Source organism: Oryzias latipes, chromosome 9, assembly GCF_002234675.1.
Source record: "Oryzias latipes chromosome 9, ASM223467v1".
NCBI lineage: Eukaryota > Metazoa > Chordata > Actinopteri > Beloniformes > Adrianichthyidae > Oryzias > Oryzias latipes.
The window spans coordinates 12,298,015-12,319,979 of NC_019867.2; the positions used below are offsets into that span (position 1 = coordinate 12,298,015).

The following is a 21,965-nucleotide window of genomic DNA, read 5'->3' on the forward strand; positions in this document are numbered from 1 at the left end:
TTTTTTTGAAGTGATGTGTAATGTTGCCCGCTTCTTTTAGATGTTCTCCTTTCAACTGTTTTATATTTTTCCTCTCCTAACCTCTGTTTTACACAAGACCAAAGACTAAAGGAGCGAGAGACTCGCCTGCAGGAGCTGCTGCAGCAGAGAGATCGCGCGCAGAGAGCTCACGCTGGGCCCGGAGCTGGAGAGGTGGTGGTGAAGAAGGTGGAGAAGTCAGCAGATGGATCAACCATCAGCCAAGTGACCAAGACAAACCGATTCACACAGTCTGGTACTTTTATTTCTCTTTATTTTTGCCTCCACAGGTTGTATTAAGCAGGACTTTTATTACCGGCACCTTTTTTTAATAATAAATATGAAAAATTCATGTTGGATATGCTAATTTTTCTTCTAATGGGTTTTTTAGATGATAGGAACAAATCAAGTACAACTGTGGAGACAAGTTACGTGCAGAAAATTGACAGTAAGTTTTTTTTTTTTTTTCAGATTAACTTTTTTTTTTTTTCATAATCTGGAGTACAAATAAAACATTTGCTTATTTATATCTGTCTCTCCATATTTTCAGGAGGAACCCTCCACTCAAAGTCTTTCAGCTACACCTCTTCCTCAACCTCTAACACCAGCAAAAAAGTTGGCAGGTGGGTCATCATGACGCCTCCCAACATTCACTAGTTCAAATGAGTTTTTGGAACATGCTTGCTTGGCTCCTTCTTAGTGTGTTTGATCGCGAAGATGACACACCCTCTCGTGCTTTGGAGCGACGGCAGGCAGAGAGGCGCAAAGAGGTGGCGAGGGCTCAAACCATGCCGAAGACGTCCGCCATGCAAGCTCGCAAAGCCATGATGGAGAAGTTGGAGAAGGAGGGAGGCGGGTGAGGAGAAACAGAGAAAGGAGGCCAAAGAAGACAAGCAGCTGGGTAAAGCATGTAAATACTAATGCAGAAATGGCTTTCTTTGCAGACCTTTCAATCAGGTTGTTGCTAAGGTAAACAGGGTGCAGCGCTCCACCAGCTTTGGTGTACCCAACGCTAACTCCATCAAGCAGATGCTGCTCGACTGGTGTCGTGCCAAGACTCGCTCGTATGAGGTAAGCCAACAAACCATGACTGCCTCTTTTGTGTATTCAGAGCTTATCTCTGTCTGAACATTAGGCCGGATTTGAATTGGACTTTGATGGAAAACGTTCCACTTTACAAATTCTTTCCCCTCAGCATGTGGACATCCAGAACTTTTCATCCAGCTGGAGCGACGGCATGGCGTTTTGTGCCTTGGTGCACAGTTTCTTTCCAGATGCTTTTGACTACAGCTGTCTGAGTCCGAGCAACCGCAGGCACAACTTTGAAGTGGCCTTCAGCGCCGCAGAGTGAGTACACGCTAACCTGGGCAGAAAACTCATTTGTGGGTATCATCTGAAAGAGTATGAAGTGTAATCAACAGAACATGCAGTCTTGGTTCCCCCCACACACCAACAATTCAGTCCGGTCTAACAAACGACCCAAAGCTGTCTCCCCTTCTTTCATTGTATAAACTTTTTCTGTTGTGTTTCTTGTAAAACTCCCTGCTGCTCTTTGCCAGCGCTGTGAAGACCAATCAGCCGCTCAACTGATGCATCAGTGCTAACTTCCTTTGTCTCTCCTAGATGTAAGCTTCTCCTTCAGAACCGAGTGAGCTGTGCGTTAGACTAACTTCCCTTTAAGTCTCCTCCCCCTATTCCAACCCAGACCCACGAGCAAACGTCTCATTAAAGCTCAGAGATGGATGAACTTTTCCATTTGCTCCCTCCTTCTTTCTCTTACATTTCTCCTCACTTTTGCATCTGTCACTTGTGATGACCTGACCCTGTGTGTGTGTGTGTGTGTGTGTGTGTGTGTGTGTGTGCGTACAGCCACATGCTTTAGGAAGATGTCTGTATGGATGTTGAAGTTAATTGTTCCTCTCAGCACTGGACTGTCACACAACCGCACCACTTTGTCTGCCCCCCCCCCCCCCCTTTTTTTGTCTGTTTTTTTCTTTTTTTGTGTGTTTGTGTGTCTGTTGCATCTCCACTGGCTTCCAGATCCTCCCAACTCACGCAGACACACACACCATGCTGAGCACACACCATGCTGGACACGTGTGTTTTTTAGAGTCACGTCATTGCATTTTTGTTTGTTACAAAACTGTTGTTGTTGTTGTTTTTTTTTTATACATTTGTTATTACATTCATATCAAAAGAGAAACAACAACAACAAACAAAAAGGCTAAATGAGCATTAGCTGATGCTCATTTGACATTTTGTTGTCTTTTATCTGTGTGCCACAAAGTGAATGTATTGTGATGTTAATGAGGCATGACAACATATATTTGTGAACACATAATGTAAACTTGTTGTTTTTTTTGTGTTTTTTTTCTCTGTACTTCCAAATCTCCCTTTTATTGGCTGTTCACGGCTTCATCTGTTTCCCCCTCCTTCTTTCTCCTTTTCACATCTTTCTGTCCTTTACTTCTGCCTCTTCTGTGCCATCCTCCGTTCTCCTCTTCCTCTGGGTGTCCTTTATCCTATCTCCCTCCACCCTCCTCTTCCACCTCCTTCACTTTTGGGTGTGGGCACAGGAAACTAGTGGACTGCCCCCAGCTGTTGGATGTGGAAGACATGGTGAAGATGCGTGAGCCAGACTGGAAGTGTGTGTACACATACCTGCAGGAGTTCTACAGGGGTCTGGTGACAAAGGGCCTGGTTAAAACCAAAAATTCCTCCTAGAACTGCACCCTTCCTAACAGTGAAGCAATGGTGAGATGGTGACTAAGTGCTCGCAGAAGCTCTCTGACCGGATAGATTGTTCTATAGTCTGACAGGAAGGACATTGAATGTGTGCTTTAGATAGCCGTAGGATGCTGTGTGTTAATCCGAATCACCAAACATGGAGTGTGTGTGTCCACGCGGACTTTTCCGCAAGGTCACTTGTTCAGAGTCATTTGGAGCCCAACACTTAAAAAGGAGCTCGAGTCTCTCCGAATTTCAAACATAGCAGTTCAGAAAGAAAGCAGAAAGGATGGCGGCTTTGTTGTTCAATCAAGCGAGGTCACAGTGTTTATACACTTGGCTTGTAAAACCTTTTAGAGACATTTATAGAAAAAGAGATCCTACATGGTTGACGTTTCTCCTCTCTTGAAAACATCTACCCTCTGCACTTTGCATCAACTCACGTGACAGGGGGGTTTACTTTGTCAGGGCATAGCGCCATCATGTGGTCATTAACCTCTGGCACAGCCAAATGTATTTATAAAGCACTCTTTAAAGGTTTTTCCATTTAGTTGTTTATTGAAAATGTACAACAGAGTATCAGGGCCACCATGAACTAAAAATAATTAAATAATTATATTAGAATAAAGTGACTGTATTCTTATGTATTTATTTATTTCTTCTTTTATTATGGCCCTAATACTCCATTGTGTAAATATGATAAAAGGGTAACTATAATGAAATACTAATCTGAAGAGTATGAGTGTTTTGAAACAGTTTCACAAAAAAATCTAAATACAGCTTAAGACAAGTTGCTCTAAAGCTAAAAGCATCCTCCTTTTTCATTCAGTGCTTGTCATCTCCATCATCTTTCATTCATTTATACTCATCCTGTCTTCCACTCTATGCCTGTTCATCAGGACCTGTGTGAACTGCATGCCTTTGCTGGAGGTGGAAGACATGATGATCATGGGAAACAAACCCGACTCCAAATGTGTCTTCACCTACGTACAGTCTCTGGTCAATCACCTGCGGCGATATGAGATGTCCATGGGCCGCTCCTCTGACCTCTGACCTGGGATTAGTCTTTATCTGTCCAGCTCCATCCATCTTTCATCCCTAAATTGCCTCTCTACCGCCTGATAGAGATATTTGTTCAGCAGACAGAGTCATATTCATCGCACATTTCTGATGGACATGTGCAAAAACAACTACATATTGTTTTTGCTTAGCATGTTGTATGTTTGGGCAGTGGTGATATTTTTATTATTTTAGTTCCCTTTAGGACACAGTTTGTTAAAAAAAAAACATGTCTTTAATATTATTATGTTATTATAGTTGTTCACAAACTTTTTTATACAAGCTCCAATATGCTGCAGCCATTTTGTTTGTTTGCATATTGAAAAAATCCAAAGGAAAAATATGTTTTAAAATAACATTTTCCTGTTGAACGTATTACTTTAGATGCATTTCTGCTCTTCAATAGTCATTTTACTGTTTTTAGCACTTCTGTTGGTGATTCCATTAATAGATATGTTTTCCCCTCATTAACCAAAAGTGGTTTTCTAGTATTTTTTGTGCTACTTTGATTTTAATGTTGATCCATTTAATGAATCTGTTCATTTTTAATCACACAATCTTTTATTCAAAGATTTTATTCAGATTTAGATTGTCTAATTCTTTACCCCCCCCTCCCCAACTTCAGTTACTTAAAATATGAATACATTCTGCTGATTAACTAACAGCAGATGAACGATTGTCGCCACCTCAATCAGAACCCATCATGAAGTCCAATAAATGCTCATCAATGCCCAATTCTTTTTTTATTTTTACTTTTTTTGTTGTAGTTTGCGTGTGTACATTATTCTTCTAAACCTTTAGATTGAAACTACTTTTAAAACACCTTTGACTACCTTTCTTTTGAAAGCCAGCTGTAGGGTAAGTGAGGCTATTAAGAACAGATACAGGAAAAAAAAACTTGTATATTTAACAACAATGAAGCTAAGCAAAGATTTTAAATTAAGTTTATTATTTCACTTGTTGAATTCAGGTTTCTTTGAGAGGATGTGTAATTTGAGTTCAGTGTTACAGCACAGATTTCTACTAGCTTTGTTTTTGTCAAAGATGTTTTTAAATGACTCCACTGCTGGCGCCTGTTGGATAAAAAGACCTCCACAAAGCAGTGAGTTTAGTGTGACTGTGTGCGTGTGTATATAAGAGCTTTAACACAATAGAATTTCATGTTTCTGTGCACCACAGTTAAATGTGAATTCACAATTAAATCAGTTGTGGGAAAAAATTTTTGAGTTTTTTTTTTTTTTTTACTTGGATGTCTTTTTTATGTAATATATTTTAAAAAAACAACAAAATCAGGGTGGTTTGGCTGTTTTTATTTTCTTATTTCCTCTGGAGTCATCTTGTTTGCATGAGTCCTACCCACAAGAACAAATAGCATCAGCCTTAGGCCAGTCAGAAGATTTTCAGCCTGAAGCTTCATTCAGTTCCCCAGCAGGAAAGAAGGAAACACAGACTCACAAAAAGAGGAAAAGATCATGGAAATGATTTCACACAAACTTGAAATTTCTGTTTGGACAGTAGAAAATCACCCACAAAATAACCTGATACGACCCATAAATGTACAATGAAAACTAGGTGCTCATTAAGAGTGGGCCTATAACGGGTCGTCACATGTGTCTAACATTTCCCAGAGCTTTCTCCCGGTCTTATGAAGAATTACAAACATTTGTCAGCAGCTATGGGTGGTCTTGCTCTTGCAGGTTATAGGTCGGTGTGCTCGGCCTCTGCGTTTCCCTCAGAGGTGGATGCTTTGTGCTGGGGCTCATCTTTAAACGGGCTGTCTTTGGCGGGGGAGAAGCGGAACTCCTCTGGCACCTCATCCTCTTGTTTCTCCTTCTTATAAAACCCCAGTTTCACCAAAAGCTCATTAATCTCAGTGCGGGTCATGTGAGAAAGGGCAATCCTCTGTAAGAAGAGATGATGTTTAAAAACATCTTTTGCATAGACAATAGGGTGCTGTATTATTTTCAAATCATAGCATAATATAAGCCATTTTCAACAGATTAAAAAGTAGCCCACAGTTGTCTGATTTCTTCAGGTCTGTAAAAAATATGTATGATATTTTAATTTTTTGTGTCTAATAAATAGCCTATTTTTGACGATAATTTAAAGTACCGGTAGTTCCATTTAAGGTGTATTAAAAAATGTAAGCTTCCCTTTTTGACATTTGGATTTAAAAAAACGTTATAATTTTGGTCCCTTACCCAATCTTGCCTTTCTTTTAGGGAAACATTGGTCCATACTGATATCTTTATGAATCTCTGAATATTTCTGTTATTTTTTTTAACCCACACCAAGTTTCAGTGCATTCCAAAAAGTTGGCCAAATGAAAGTCTCATTGCATGAAATGAAGCAAAATACACATCTATATGCAACTTCCACTCTACTGATGATGAGTGATTTTTAGTTAACAATAACACAAAAAGAAATACTGCAAAAAAGAAATATATTTATAATTTTACTGAAATACAAAACAAAAGAGAAACTAAACAAAAGCATGGATGTTATACTCACATCAAGTTCATCATAATAGTGACTGAGGAGGACAAGCTCAGGATCAGCCCCAGGAATGTGCTTCATCACCAAGTTATGGCTGAAATAGGGGGTCAAGGTTTTCAAAAAACATAACCCAATTCTGAACTAGAGAACAGAATTTAAGGATACTAAAGTGGAATGTCCTGAGTCACAAAAGCTTTGACCTGCAAAAAGAGAGACAAGGATTAGGATTTTCTGGCTAAGATGCCATATTTGTCAGGAATTGGTAGAAATTCTGGGTGGAAAATGAGAAATCTATATATATATTCCAGAAGGAGCATTGATGAGGCTTCAATCTGCCTGTTGACACCCTCCCTGTTTGTCATACATAACGGTAAAACTGACCTCTCTGAGCCTGTTGAGCTGTCATCCACCACACGTCTGGAGAGAGGCAGAAAATTAGACAGCTTTGAGGAAAAAAGATTGGTGAAAACAAACTATGCAATGCGTTAGTTTTACATTTTTGTTCTCATGGCAGATACACAAAGCGTATTGGGAAAAGATTTAAGTTATGTTTTGTTTTTGTGCACATTTTACTTATATTTTTGTTCAAAGTAATCCCTGTTTCCCTCAAAAATCTATGAAAAAGATTCAAAACTTGTTATTGTGGAGGAATCTCCCTGCAAATAGGTTTCTAGCACAACAGCATCTCAAGCAAGCTAATACTTTTTGTCAGTTTGGTTTGATTTTACCACCCAGGGGTAAGTAGGCTACACAAATACAAAAGCTTTTGTGCTTCACCTGCACAACCTGATCTCTCTATTATAGAATATGTTTACAATAATCAGATTTTTTTACAGTTATGAGATGAATTACAGTGAATTACGGAATGATTAACATCAGTAACAGTTATGATCATTATGAGAAATCCTTGATTTTATCATTTTATTAAAAATGTACCAAGTCCTCCAGAGCCCCTTACGCATGCGCACAACACTTAAATTTTGTAGGTCGAAAAAAAGAGCCCCTTTCAGACAATTTGTCGGCCCTAAGGTATGATTGTTATAAACTCGAAATAAACCATGATCAGAGGATGAAGAAAGCTCCATACCTCCACCCGCGCTCGCGCCAGCCCCTCCAGCTTCTTCACGTCGATATCATAACCGGAGGCGCAATGAAGAACGGCGGCCAGCGCGATCAGCCACATTCTCCTCCCGGAGCCGGTCTTCCGTCGAACCGGAACCCGTGGATGCACGAAGGTAACTGGGAGACAGAAGGGGAAGTGGTGATCGGCTGCCACGTCAAGCTTTGCTCTCGGATGAGGCAGGAAGGCGTGGGGAGGACTCCCATTGGCTGTTCAGCCACACAAGGTTGATTTCTAAAGTTGGAATCTTATGACTCCATAAACCTGATGATCAGCCCTGAAATCTCAATAAAGTTAAAGTTGACACACAACTTCCATCAGATCTTTCTGAATATTAACTATGAATGAACTGTATACTTTAATCTTTTTAGTGCTTTTCTGATGATGTATTATTGCCTTTAAGTTTGAATCAACAAAATAAAAGCTTCATAAACCATTACAAAATAAAACTAAATGTGGAAACATGCAATTTTGTTTTTCACAATGCTGTACAGTTGGAACTATCGGGTCAAAGCCTTCATTATCTCGAAGAAATACAGTTAAAGAACTGAATGGGTTTTTACGGAAGACTATACAGCCTTAAACTCACAAAAAGTTTGTTATGTTTTGTGAATCACAAGTTTTGTTATGTTTATTTGTTCCTTTCATGAAAAAAATACCCACAATATATTAAAATATTTAATAAAGCATATGTACACACATATTCATTACAGGAAAGGAGCAGTGAGAAGAATTAAATTCTTATTTTACTTCTGCCCCTATTATAAAGCTTATTTGATAATGTGATCTTTCATAAACAACACAAAACAAGCCAAAAGTGGTAAATATACTATTCCTAGTTTATATTGGTTTATTTTGATTGATCTGATTTACTGACCTAAAATTGATTCAGAACATCTTTAGCATGTAATCGGTGGGACTCAGAGATAAATACCTGGATACTGAACAGTGCAGGTGAAGTTTTCCAACTTCCTTGTTTTTCTAACAAGATAATCATGTGTAAATTTACTATGTGTACAAACAAAAAACAAAAAAGTAATGAAGAATCCATTCACATTTTAATTTCATGTTGTTGTTTTTCCACATAGAAATAATCCAAAGGGAACATCATTGGAACATTCTACCACTGTATGGTCACATGTCTTCAAAGTGTTTCCACAAGTTGGACTGTAATGATGACTTGATCATTTTTTGCTGCTGTCTCGTGTGTGTTGTCTATTGTGATGGCACTTGATCATTGTGACATTATAGTAAAATTAATCTACTGTGCCTCAATCCAAATTGTATCTTCTAATATTAATTATAATCGATTTATTTCATGTTAAAACAATTGTATTATGTTATGAGTTGATTCAATTAACAACTTGCCTCAGACAGATGGATCTGGTTGAATCATAGAAATAGAAATGAATTTATCAATTAGGTTGATTAATTATTACACTCTTAGTTGCATTGTTTTCATTAAATTATCATAAAACATATTTTAACTAACAAGAAGTAAACATCTGATTCCCCCCCTAAAATATTACACGTATGCTTAAATATCAAGATGTAAAATAAAATAAAGGTCAGAAGGACTTGAAGATAAAGAGAAATTCAGTATAAGCCTGCAAACATCTGACTTATTTTTCAACATATTTCACAAATCGAGCACTAGGAGGCAGTGTTGATCCTATGTGAAAGCCGCTGTGTGCTTTACAGATTCCTGCAGAAAATGTGAAACAGCAGCCTGCATTCAAACGGAAGTCGTGTTTGCGCGATGAGTCCTCTCTAGGTGTCGTAGTTCTAGGAGCTCCGAGTTGGACGGTACGGCAGTCAGACGTTGGCAGGCGGCGGCCGCTCGCTCACGTCCGTTCAGGACGTCGTCCGTCATTTGAAGGGCACGAACGAAGCGAAGGGGCGCTGCTACCGCCGGGGCGTTTTAACTGAACGGGGGAGAGGAACGCGCGCGCTTCTTGGAGATGTAGCCCACCCTCGACCAACCTCTCCTCCCAGCATCGCTGCCAAACCACCTGCACTCCTCTGCTAGAAAGGAAGCGCTGAGATCCGCATGGTTCCATGATCTAGGAGGCATCAGGAAAAGGAAAGTTACGTGTTTTTTTCTTTCTGTCACTTAGTTAATCTTTAACTTCTTTTTTTATCGAGGCTCCACACCTGCACAGATACTGAGCTCCCTGTTGAGAAGAACCATAAACAGGTAAAGGTGTTGATTAAACAGATCACGCATGCGTCATGGCCAATTATCAAACCACCATAAGCGGTGTTTACATTTCAAAAGAAGGCTGTATGATTATGTGTTGTCATGAAATCTGCTTGTGTCGGTGTGGGTGCTGCTCTCAGCTGTTTGCTCCTTGCTTTAAAGAAATTAAAACACGGCTCCATTTTCCTACCTGCAACCAGCCCTCCAGCCCTGCTGCTGGATCACAAACACGCACATCCACGCGCACACCAGGACGCGCAGACGCTGACAGGCAGCAGGGGGTCTGAGATAAGATCTCATGCTAAACACAGCCCGTTTCTTACAATGACCTTCATGTTCTCTTCTGCTCTGAAAACCTGTCCTACTGAAAACTAGGGCAGAGATTCTGCTGTTCTGTTTCATTTTACAACCAAGATCCTTCACATCACAGTATGTGTCAGTAATAGTATGTGACAGTAGGAGAATAGAATAAGCATGTTTTTGTCTTCAAATAGAGGAAACTGGATATTCGTTTCATGCCAGGGACTTATTTCTAATTAGTTTGGGATCTTTAAGGCCAAAGAGGCTGCTTGGAGCTGCTGAAAATATCAAAATGTCTCAAAAAGAGACTGTTGCTAATTAATTATAATTCAGTATACAGTGGATTCAATGTTTAGTCTCAGGGAAAAAAAAAACATTTGCATTTGTACAAATTTTTCGCTCATGCAAATCCGTGTTGAACAGCCAGTATGTTGTTTTCGCCATCTTTCAAGTCACGCTTCTATTTAGCCGTTTTTTGTCACTCTCAAAAGCACAGCCATGTTACGGCGTGTTGTCAGCATCTTACTTGAGTGTTGGAATTGCAGCACAATCTTTCTGACAAGCTACAGTCAGGGTTGTAGCCTAATCAGAAAGCTGGGGCCCCGTGGATACAGGAGAGGGATGCATAGTTGCATTAGGACCCCGGAGGAGCCATTTACAGCTGTGGTAGTCATTTCTGTCCCGGTCATCATTAGTATCCTTCTCACAGGGGCATATGGTTCTGGAGGCACTCATCTTCAGCGCACCTCTTGGCCATGATTCTAACAATAAACAAGGAAGAGAGCAGAGTGCAGCTGGAATCAGCCCAACGCAGTCATGCCAAGCTAACAAAATAAAATGAATAAAGGATGCAGATAATCTGACTTAAATGATTTGTTTGAGTCACCCCCTGATAACTATCCATGTTGTCAATTAATCCTGCCAGAAGAGCCAAGACGGCTGGCAGCAGTGTTCTGTTTGGGTTGGTCCACATCCTTCCTGCTCCTTCAGCTATGAAGGAGCATACAACACATGTTTGTAGTTGCGATCCGTGAAAAGGAAACGGCTCCCACAAAACCAGTGTGTGTCCAGATCCCACTCTGCAGGAGGTCACTATGCTTTCACTTCATCACTCTCCTCATTTGCCTGTTATTATTATGTTTTGCTGTGCTGCAGACCTCATAAACACACATTATCGCTCATTATGTTGGGATGTTGGGACTGAAGCATGTTTGCGTCATTGATGGGAACTGTGAGGGGATTGGCTGAAAGGAGACAATACAAGAGGAACGTGAAGTGTGACATCACAGAGCATGGATAGGATGAAAGAGAATGCAGATTTTAGGTTTGGAACTTTTTATCCAAGGAATATTTATAGCAGGAAAAATCTTACTTGGGTCAGTGCATGATTCCGTACGGGGATAATGAGGCTGGGGGAAGACAGGCTCTGAGAAATGGAGCGATAAGAGCCACAAAAAGGGATTAAAGCTTGGATGAATAGAGAAATGTGAGGGAATGGATTTAGAAACATTTTGCAGAGACACGGTGTTGTGACTGAAGGGGCTGGCTATCCATAACGCTCTCCCTGGCTCGTTTTGCTCACACCCACTCCCACGTTGGCTCCTTCCCCTCTTCCCACTCACATCTCCCCTCCACAAGTTGTAGCACACAGAGCTCTAGAAATCATTATGCCAAAATGCCAGGTTATTGGTGGACTGAAGGACCTGCATGTTTCAATGCACAGAGGCAGCACTTGTCTCTGTATGAGAGGCATGGCCTCCATCTTCTCAAGGTCATGTGAATAATCACAAGAGCTTTGTTGATTCTCTATCCCTGAGCGGAAGCCCGCACTCCCCACTGACCTGCACGATGTGCACTGAGCAGAACATGTGATTCCAGCCATGCTGGGAAAGGGTTTGGCTTAATTCTGACCATCCTTTACTTAGTAAAGGATTTTCACTTCTTTGTTATCTGTTTTTTCTTTTCTCATAAGTTTTTACAAACACTAGCTGATGGAGCCTGGTTGGAGTTGCACCTCAAATCCATTGAAACACAAAGAAACTGTGTCCATGACAACATGATTTAATGTTAGAGATTAATTGATAGTGAGCTGTCAATGAAAAATAACGAGTTTTATTTTCAGTTGTGGACACATTTAAGTGTAAGACTTGGTATTGCAATTTTATTTTATCTTCATCTCCAGATGTTGCAAAGGAAATTTTCAACTAGTTTAATTGTTGCAGTTGGTAGAAACCAATGCCAAACCTTATCCGTATACAGTGATAAATGCATCTGACCTCTCTGCAGCTCTCTGCATATCTTGCTGCTAGTTTGCATTATCTGGACCATTCAGCAGCTCCATATGCTTGGCTTTTACAGGTGCTGTGAGCTGACATGAACCGATAGAGCTTTTCTTTTCTTACTGGTGAACCAACAGTCAGCTTAGGTAAATCTAGAGAGGATTGTGGGTTTCAAATTCCCATCCAAATGGGGGTTAGAACAGTGAGAGATTTTCTCTCTGTCCTGTTTTTTCAGCTGTCCTTTAACATGTTTGTTGTTTTTCTTTAGCTGGTTTGCTTCATGCAGATGTACTGAGCTTTCTTTGACAGTTTTTCCCATCACCTGAACGGAAACGTTCTTATTTAACTGGATTGTATCTTGTTCATTATTCGTTCCCAATGAAAAAATGTTTTGTTTTTGGTGATGGTTGGGATGTAAATAAAATGAAGGTAAATGAAGGCATGACAGTAGAATTATCATTGTCCTGTTGCAGAAATCATGGAAACGGACCAAAATAATCCCAGCCAAAGCCAGACTCCAGAAGACGAAACAAAAAGCGGCACAGAGGCTTTATCTGTGCCATCAAACAATCCAAATGCCGACTCTAAAAGCGGCCAGCCTACAGTTCCCCACAGGCCTCGGAGACCCCAGAGGAGCCCAAGAGTTGAGAGTTCTGTAGACATCTCAGAACCCAAACCTGAACCTGTGCCACCAGCAGACGAGGAGAGTTTGCCTGATGGCATAGCGGCAAGCCGCCCCAAACCCTCCCGCCCTGCGCCCGTTAAACCGATAGGAGAGAGCCCGGCGCCGAGCACGAAGTCTGGTCCTAAGGGTCCGGGTCACCACCCTGTCAGGGCTGCCTCCGTACCCCAACCACCTGCCAGCAGGTCTGTGCCTGCTCACCTGAATCCTCATGCACAGAGAGCTCTGTCTGTGGCAGGAACCGCTGACACGCAGCGCCAGACTATGGAAGACTTCCGGTAGGTCTCCCCAGCTCTGTGTGTGTCCTGACATTTATGTCTCAGCAGGCTTCCATCGCCCCCTCATTCTCAGACAGTTCAGAAACCTTATCTGCAGCACTCACAGCCTAAATTTCTTCAACTTTCTCTGAGTGGAGTCACAACTGACTCTGTGGAGGATGTAGGAATTTTAAATGAATAATAGTCATTCAACACTATAATAGATATTTTAAAAGGTTATTTTGTGGAAATAATGAATTAAGACATAGATAGGGATGTGAGACTATATCTGCAAAAACATAAATGTTTTTATTCTTTTCCTCCTCCATCAGCATTCACATCATCACCTGGAATGTGGGCTCCGCGGAGCCTCCTGACGACATAACCGCTCTGCTGGGGTTGAACGTGGGTGATGGAAACACAGACATGTATATCATCGGGTAAGAGCTTTTCTCACAGGGTCTGTAAATTCCCAGATTTTCACATCTTTCTTCTTTTACCTGATCAAACTGCCTGGTTTCTGCTGCTCTCAGACACGTGCCTGCTGCTGACCCTGCTACTCTTTTCCATTCTTCTTTCTTCAAAGTCTGCAGGAAGTGAACTCTATGATTAACAAAAGATTGAAAGACGCCCTCTTCACAGACCAGTGGAGTGAGCTGTGCATGGAGAGACTCAGCCCATTTGGATATGTGCTGGTTAGTGATGTTTTTTTTCAAACAAATGCCTAGGCATACGTCCATGTTAAAGACCCAAATGGCTGAATTTACCGTGTTATTTATGGTGTGGCCTCAGCCTCGTGTTGTTTGGGCTCATTTTGTTTCCAGGGCAACACATGAGCGACGCTTTAAAGCAGGCTTGTAAAGTCCGTGTATCTGCTGTTCTTATGCCGTTTGTCGAATTATGCAAATTCGAGCTCTAACTGACTCTTGATCTCATCTTGCTGTGTTTCAGCAACTTCACATGTTCATACAGCACTTATTATCTAACACCGTGTTTTAAACTCACAAGTAGAGCCACAATTGTGTTAAACAAAACGTATTTCTGCTATGCTGAATTTTCTGAAGCTGTGACAGATGTAGAACTGGCCAGGTATGTATTAAAGCTTGGCTCAGTTGGTGCAGGGAGCCATGAATCAGCTGTCGAGCCGAAAGTGCCAGACAACGAACTCGCAGGCTGTTGTTTTATTTTTGGGTTGCGTCGCTGACAGTCTTGATGGGCCTCTGACAGTGAGAGTGATGTTACCCTCCGGGCATCTTGTGGGCCGCTTGAGCTTTGTTGACGTGCATTCCTTGTGCGTCTCCAGTGGATGTTAGTGCAGTGAGCAGGTCTGAGGTACGTGCACGAGTTTGTCAAGTTCTTGAGCCAGGAAGGATTCGTGGTAGGGCTGCACGGTATGAGGAAAACTTGCGATATGCGATATTAGTCATCAATATTGCGATGACGATATAACTTGCGATAAATGAACAAATAGCAAAAGCAACAAAAACATTTCCATTTAACTGCAAAAGTTTAATTTAAATCTTCTTCCACTTTCGGCTTCTCCCATCAGGGGTCGCCACAGCGAACGAGTCGCATGTTAAATTTGGCAATGTTTTACGCCGGATGCCCTTCCTGACGCAACCTTCTCAAACCGGGCTTGAAACCGGCAGTGGTAGAGAAGGGAACAGGGAGGAGCCTGGAGTCGAACCCGGGTTTCACGGACGGAAGGCGCCGCAAACCAGCACGAGCTAAACTGGCTCCACAAAAGTTTAATTTAAATAAGACTCAAAATTCCTTAAATTATTCTCCAAATGACCGTCGTCTAATTAGGAGGGCAACATATAACATAAAAGCTCCATCGGATGGGTCAACAACATGAAGGACTCCATCCGATTGGTCAAATGGCTAAAGGGATTTATTCAGTTCATGAAATAGTTCAAGATGCCATAAGATTGATTCAGCACATTTAAGGTTTACCATCTATTGCGATTTTCGCTGACTTTTGTGATACTGATATTGCACAGCTTGAAATCGCGATTACGCTAAAGTTGCGATTAATTGTGCAGGCCTAATTCGTGGTAACATATGTAGGACAGTGTGTAGTCATTGCTATGATGCTGATACTTTGTTCAACCGGACATCCTACCCAGACCCAATTTTTGATTGCAGCTATTCAGTTGAGTTAATCGCTGCAGATCTGTATTTGTATTATGATTTAATTTGCAGTATATGCAATACAGAACCCTCTAAAGTGTGTTTGTTGATGTTTGATGCTTCTGTACTCATCTCCATCTGACAGGTTGGAATTAACAGTTGTTTTGCCTCCTCAAACGTTCCTGTTTACATCACACTTGTTACGTAGATTTCATTTCCTCACTTGTGTCTGTTGCAGCATAATGTCAAACACACACCTGTGCGCAACGTCTTTTTTGTCTTGATCAAATAGTTCCTCTTTGGATTTGTGTACCTTTCCTGCTCTCCGCTAAAATGCAGGTTGGCTTTCTGTGCTCGCTGACGTTGATAGGAAATGCCACTGGACCACAGGAAAAAAACTGCTTCCTCTTTGCGGCACAAACACACACAGATGTGTACACTCGCATCCACACGCACACCAGAAAATAATAAAGTTGGTTGCCTTTACGGTTCAGTAGAATCTGTTACGCAACAAAGTTGTTCAAATATCATCTTGGTATACAAGCAAGAGGGGGTTTTGTCACGTGGGCATGTATGCCTCTGTAGCGCCTGCAGGGAACTGCTGTCCGGGTGTGATTGTGCCTCTCCAGACTGCGGTTAGGAGGCTGGGGGAATGTAAATGACTGGACATTCACATCTGAGAATGGGGTTGACATACCATGCAAACACTTGCTTCACTTAACTAATAGATGCCAAACTATTGCCCTTCTTTTTTTAGAACTCCACATTATAAACGTTTTTTTTATGTCAGAAGAGCACAAATGTCAAAATCTGCATAGAGTTAAATAGAAGCATAATGTCCACTGAAAGAGCTGAACAGTGAAAGTTTACACTGCAGGCGTTGTTTCTGAAATGGTTTGCAAGTACAATGACGGAAAACTGTAAAATTATTTTCTGTGCAATTTTTTTTAATTTTTAATGATAGAAAACAAGATTAAAGTTCGATGAAATGTTAGATATAGAACTTTAGTTACGTTCATCTTGTACTTCCTGTCTGACTTTCCCTCAGGTAACATCCCAGAGGATGCAAGGTTTGCTGCTGCTGGTTTTTGCCAAATATTTCCATCTGCCATTCCTCCGCGGAGTCCAGACTGAAACCACCCGCACAGGCTTGGGGGGCTACTGGGTGAGACTCCCCCATACTGTTTTTGATCAGCCCTTTTACATGGAAGTTTGAAGCTTCACAGGGACTCCAAAAATTAATTCATTTAATTCTCATGCATGCTGCTTATTTGCATTAAGACATCTTTTAATGTGTTAGTGAAGTAGCAGTAATAGTAGGCCATTATTTCTTCTCAAATGGATACATTTCTCTTGGGCTCACATTTTACTTCCACTTTAAAAAATAAATAAATAAATAATGCTTTACATTATTCCTTATTTTCCGTAATACATAATGAAGGTTACATTATTCCTTAAAGGGCCTAAAGTGTAAAATGCTTATCAAATGTTTGCCTCCACGAATTTCTATGCATAAAAAAAATCAAAAATAAATGTAGTTCACTGGTTAATGAACAAAAACAGGCTTAAGTTATAAAAAAATAACTTTATTTCTGCTGCAGCAATAACAAAAAAACTATGACATACCAGTCCCTTCTTCAATAAATATTTATTGAAAATGTAAAATGAGGGCTGCAAGGTGGCACGATTTTCTTTACATATCCATTCCTTTTAGTTGTAAATTTAGGCTTTAAACTATATTAAAATTGTTCTTTCATTAAAACTATTTTACTTCTAGTGCAGTTAACTTTTGACTTCTTCACTTCACTTTGGGAAAGTGGTATCAGGATCTGACGTTGTTGAGTGTGTTGCAGGGGAATAAAGGTGGCGTGGGCGCCCGCATGTCAGTGTTTGGCCACACCATCTGCTTCGTCAACTGCCACCTGCCGGCTCACATGGAAAACTCCGACCAGCGCATGGAAGACTTCGAGAGCATCTTACAACAGCAGCAGTTTGAGGGGCAGGCTGCCAGCGGGGTTCTCGACCACGAGTAAGTTATCACACAGTTCCACCTCATCATTCTGTACTAATTTATTAAAATAATGTAAAGTACGGTAATATGTGCTGTTATAAAATCTGCTGAAAGTGCAACATGGTATTAGGTTTAAACCAAACTACCATGGTTTAGGTTTAAAAAATATTGAGATTTATTTTGTAGACATGAGTATATAGTAAAAAAGACATTTTATTTTTTAGTGTTGTGTTCTGGTTTGGAGATCTTAATTTTCGGATTAACGACTTGGATATACAAGCTGTTAAGTCAGCCATTGACAACAACAAGTTCTCTGCACTTCTGGAAAAGGATCAAGTGAGTTTCCAGAGAAGCACTTCTGTTTTGACCATTGAAATATTGTCAACTGGCATATAAATTGAGCCAAATTCAATTTTTTAACAGCTCAATATGGCCAAGGACAGCGAAACTGTGTTGGAGGGTTTTCACGAAGGTCCACTTAAATTTCCCCCCACCTATAAATTCGATGTTGGAACAAATACTTATGACACAAGGTTAGTGAAGCAAAGGCAGCTTTAAACCCTGCTGGACTCATTAATAAATATTATATGCTCCCACGAGCTCTTTGCGAACCCTGTGTTATTCTTTTAGTCTCTTGTTCTCACCTGTTTTGTTTCTTGAAACATTACAGCGGGAAGAAGCGTAAACCAGCTTGGACCGACAGGATCCTGTGGCGCCTGAGAGCCACCGCACCGGCTGCTCAGAGCTCTGAGAAGCGTGGGTCCTTTTCAGGGCTGACCAGCGGGACCAAAGTGACACAGCACTCCTACCAAAGTCACATGGAATACACGATCAGTGACCACAAACCCGTATCCTCCATCTTCACCCTGCAGGTGGGAGCCTTGAATGAAAAGAATGAATGAAAACTAGATATACAGGCATTTTTCAAAATTATTTTAGCAAAACAAAAGTTGGTTAAGAACTTATTAATTAAGAAACCTATTGACTAGTTCATGGAGATACTCATATTGAGTGAAATATGTCTTAATGCCATTGATTCCGTTTGTTTGTCATTGGTTGTAGTTTCCATACAAACTGGATATTCCTCTGGTCACCATCATAGTGGAAGATGAGTGGAATAGTGTGGCTGATGCCAAAGTAATATTCAAGATGGCACCCAAATATTCTCGGAGTTCTTGGGATTGGATCGGACTGTATAAGGTAACCTGTCATAATACAGCACTGCCTCGACGTAGAACATCTAAAGACAAATGTTGTTGTAACTTTCTGTTAACCTGTAGGTGGGTTTTAAGCACCCCAAGGATTATGTGGGGTATGTGTGGGCCAAGCAGGAGGAGGCAGATTTTCTTCGACAAGAACATGAGGTGAACTAGATGCATGATTCTGCTTAAGCACTGGTTTTGGTCACTTTTGATAAACATCTGAGTAACTCTTTTCCAGGTAACCTTTATAGAGGAAGAATTGCCCAAAGGCTCAGGGGACTATATTTTGGGTTACTATAGCAACAACATGAACACGATTGTGGGTGTAACGGAACCATTTCAGGTAATGATAGCCCACCACTTTTTTTTAAGTTGAGGCAATCAAAGACTATTATAGCAGAGGGTCTGGTCTTTATTTTTCTTTTTTTAATTGAATCTCCTGGTGTTTTACAGCTGTATTTTATACATTTCCTTTTGCTATTTCCTTTTTTTTTCCCTGTTCATTCACAGATTCAGCTTCCATCTTCAGAACATGAGAGCAGCTCCTCAGACAGCTCTGACTTCAGTTCCGAAGATGACAGCACTGTTGTCATGAAGATGAGGTCCCGCAGCTCGAGTCCTCGTAAGGTCAAACGCCGTACCCACCGAAGTGGCAGCCGCTCCGCCAGCCACTCCCGTAGTCGCTCTGGAAGCCCTGCCCCTGCCAAGCTGACGGAGCTTGAAATTACAGATGGTGCTGCGGCAGAAAGTGAGTCTAGAAAAAAACCAGAAGAGGGCAGCACTAGTCAGCAGATAGTTTCTGCAGAAACCAACAAAAGCAAAGTGGATTCAGGAGTGTGAAAATCGCCAAACTTGCCGTTTGTTGCCGTTGCATTGCATTTAGTTGTGTTCCTTTTTTTTTAAACCAGTTCACCACTTTTATGTTAACTTTTGATTTTAGGGAGGGTTTCTTGCTTTTGGATTTTGCTGTTAGCCGTTCATGATTTTTTTTTTCCCTTTTGGTTACTGTTTGCCTGTCTATTGTTTTCTGTATCTTTGTATAGTCTCAGGTGTTGATAGTACAGGGATATATTGAATCAATTACTCAGAGATCATGCCCTTATTAATTCAATTCTGCTAAAGGAGACGGCCATGCAGTCTGATTCTAGCCTTGCAAACATTCCCTGCTTTTGGAAATTCAATACAGGTGAAACAGTGTGTTTAAAAAAAAAAGTTTCTAATCATCTCCAAATCCTGTTGCTGCATAATACACATAAAACAGAGCTAAACCAAAGGAGGCGCAGACACAAAATTCTGGGAGCACAGCACTGTAGTCTACTAAGAACGTTGAAGCCTTTTAATAGACTGCCATACCAGTTCAGTGGGGCATCGTGGCTGTGAGATGCCATGTCGGCTGACCCGGCACAGCTGTCAAAGCTAAACTTGTTGATTTGTGGTCAGCCACACTGATTTGGACAATAAAAAGGACAACAACTGGAGCAATAACTATCCCGGTGTGATTTGCTTTAGTTAGTGGGCCTCATGTTAATAAAATGGCATCTCACTCACTCACTTTTTAAATAGCGTCGATTATCTCCCTTTTTTCCAACAAACATTTGATATTATACAGAGCTGAACAGGAAACTGCCTTGATTTGTTTGTAAGTGATGTGATGCTCTGTTGTAATGCACCATCCTTACCATTATGAGAGATAATGAATAATTTAAATGTCTGAATGACTATTAGTTCAGTTATCTTCAGTTGATCATTTTTTTCTCTGAAGTTATGATCCCCCATCATTGATCTCTGTAACTAGCTGAAAGTAACAACCGTCACAACAGTGGTGTTACATAGTTAACGTGTAACCATCTTGCACACTTTGTACTTTTGGACGGTTAGTGTAGGACATTGTTGTAGCTGTGACCTCTGTGTGTACATCTGTTGTTCCCTGTTAGTGTATGTTGTGCTGGAGGTCTGCACGTGTGTGTGTGTTTGGGACGGTGTGTTTGGAGGGTGTGAGGGGTAGTTAAACTGTTAAATATGACTGCTGTATGGCTGCCTTTGCATGGTTTGCCAATGGGCACTCTGTACATTCCGGTACTATGGGTATTGTGCCGTAAAAGTGCTATTCTTTTTTTTTAAATCATCTTTGTTGTTTTTGTGGCTGTGAAACTTACTAAACAGAAAACTCGCAGAATTTTAACTGAAGTAGAAATGTTTGTTGAATAAATCCAGGATAGTTCCAGTTGCATTAAATGGAAAAATGTCCAAATGTTTTTATGGTGCATTTGTGGGTTTTCCTTATCTTGAAAAGAAAAACTGCTGGACATTTGTCAAAAAGTTTGTAAAAATGTTCTTTAGGGTATTTAGATACATATGTTCAGGAATACGGTCACAAACAGTGATTCTCTACTGTGACATGTATTTTGTTTTGTAAATTTGTGGCTAAAAACATAAGATATAAAGTATATTAAAAAATATATCTATGTTTGCATATACATGTATATATACAGATATACATGTATATATACACATATATTTTATTTAAATTATCTATTTATTTTCCTATTCAAAATCTAAATGATTTTAAAATTCTGCTGGGCAGTGACAAAGCTTTATTTCAGTGAAAATCTGAAAATATCATGAAATCTTGATATTTTCCTCTATATATATGTAATGACAGATGTGAGTTACCTTGTTTTTATTTCTGTAAATTCAGATATCAGGTGTTGATTGTTGAGTTTATCAATATTTGTATTACTGAAATTGAAATTACAAGTAGTAATGATTAAAAAAAACTGAAACCCTGAAAATCTATAAAATATTGACTTTAGGTTTATTTAGATGGTTTGTCTCTGTAAATCATCAAACCAGAGCTAAGACGATTGTTTATGTACTGTTTTTGTGAACTTAAAGAAATAGTGCAGCTTTGTCTTAATAAAATAATACTTAAATCATATATGTGTTGTTTTTTTTATTACCACTATTAATTTTTTAAATAATGTTTTGAATATGTTTGAGTTAAATTTAACTTGAAGCTTTTTAAGGGAATTGTCAGTGCATTTACTAGTGTTCATAGTTGTGGAAATAACACAAGATGAAAAGCAATAAGTAAGCATGAATGTGCATTTTACAGAGTAAATGAGGTGGGTGTCCTTAAAATAGAAGTCATGCCTGAGTTTGCACTCTGGCCCTGTGAACCTTCCCCTAATTTTAAGCATATAAAATATCTCATGTACAAAGGCTACTATTGCAAGGACTTTACTCATAATCCCAAATTGTGCAATAAAAGCTGCTATGTGATTACCAGCATTTACTCATTGTTTATGCAGAAATAAGTACAGTTTAACAGCATTTTAAAAGAACTGAATAGTGGACATGGTTTCAACTAATCCTGCAAAAAGCAACACTGGGGGAATCTTGCATCATCCTTTGAGCCTTTGAAATAAAAACGTCCATTCTGCGAATTGATGCTGATGTGGGGGTGGTGGTGGCTGATGCA

The 21,965-nt window shown here is 40.2% G+C and overlaps 3 protein-coding genes across 10 annotated transcripts in view; 2 read left to right on the top strand and 1 right to left on the bottom strand.

Moving 5' to 3' along the window:
- Window positions 1-5,018, top strand: part of LOC101173151 (smoothelin) — a 43,460-nt gene extending 38,442 nt beyond the window's left edge. For 4 of the 7 annotated variants that reach the window (XM_011479127.3, XM_011479129.3, XM_023958433.1 and 1 more), the window contains 7 exons: window positions 98-274; window positions 410-466; window positions 569-641; window positions 719-874; window positions 963-1,089; window positions 1,214-1,365; window positions 3,645-5,018. In XM_011479127.3, coding sequence (XP_011477429.1) covers window positions 98-274; window positions 410-466; window positions 569-641; window positions 719-874; window positions 963-1,089; window positions 1,214-1,365; window positions 3,645-3,798 — 896 coding nt within the window. In that variant the 3' untranslated portion in view covers window positions 3,799-5,018. Of the gene's footprint in view, window positions 1-97; window positions 275-409; window positions 467-568; window positions 642-718; window positions 875-962; window positions 1,090-1,213; window positions 1,366-1,577; window positions 1,644-2,594; window positions 2,773-3,644 lie in introns of those variants that run through there. The other 3 variants (XM_011479128.3, XM_011479133.3, XM_023958432.1) reach the window with 2 other exon arrangements.
- A 76-nt stretch (window positions 5,019-5,094) lies between these two features.
- LOC101173635 (selenoprotein M-like) lies at window positions 5,095-7,605 on the bottom strand. Its single transcript, XM_011479126.3, has 5 exons — window positions 7,388-7,605; window positions 6,682-6,717; window positions 6,466-6,500; window positions 6,316-6,394; window positions 5,095-5,706 (listed from the first exon to the last, which is right to left on the bottom strand). The coding sequence occupies exons 1-5, from the start codon at window positions 7,481-7,483 to the stop codon at window positions 5,503-5,505; spliced, it is 450 nt and encodes a 149-aa protein (XP_011477428.2). The 5' UTR covers window positions 7,484-7,605; the 3' UTR covers window positions 5,095-5,502.
- A 973-nt stretch (window positions 7,606-8,578) lies between these two features.
- Window positions 8,579-21,422, top strand: LOC101173869 (phosphatidylinositol 4,5-bisphosphate 5-phosphatase A). 2 transcript variants are annotated; one of them, XM_011479134.3, is made up of 13 exons: window positions 8,579-9,503; window positions 12,673-13,159; window positions 13,471-13,578; window positions 13,725-13,833; window positions 16,320-16,436; window positions 17,125-17,300; window positions 17,507-17,618; window positions 17,706-17,815; window positions 17,953-18,154; window positions 18,345-18,482; window positions 18,563-18,646; window positions 18,723-18,827; window positions 18,995-21,422. In XM_011479134.3, the coding sequence occupies exons 2-13, from the start codon at window positions 12,678-12,680 to the stop codon at window positions 19,322-19,324; spliced, it is 2,073 nt and encodes a 690-aa protein (XP_011477436.1). In that variant the 5' UTR covers window positions 8,579-9,503; window positions 12,673-12,677; the 3' UTR covers window positions 19,325-21,422. The 2 variants fall into 2 exon arrangements, with proteins under 2 accessions (XP_011477436.1, XP_004072635.1); XM_004072587.4 differs by having other exon boundaries at window positions 8,580-9,617.
- The last annotated feature ends 543 nt before the right edge of the window (window positions 21,423-21,965 follow it).

Excerpts from the sequence above, each read along its gene's own strand:
- LOC101173869 (XM_011479134.3), top strand. The coding sequence starts at position 12,678 with ATGGAAACGGACCAAAATAATCCCAGCCAAAGCCAGACTCCAGAAGAC. Across the intron at positions 13,579-13,724 it reads ACAGACATGTATATCATCGG|TCTGCAGGAAGTGAACTCTA; the intron begins GTAAGAGCTTTT and ends CTTTCTTCAAAG. Across the intron at positions 18,483-18,562 it reads ATTGGATCGGACTGTATAAG|GTGGGTTTTAAGCACCCCAA; the intron begins GTAACCTGTCAT and ends GTTAACCTGTAG.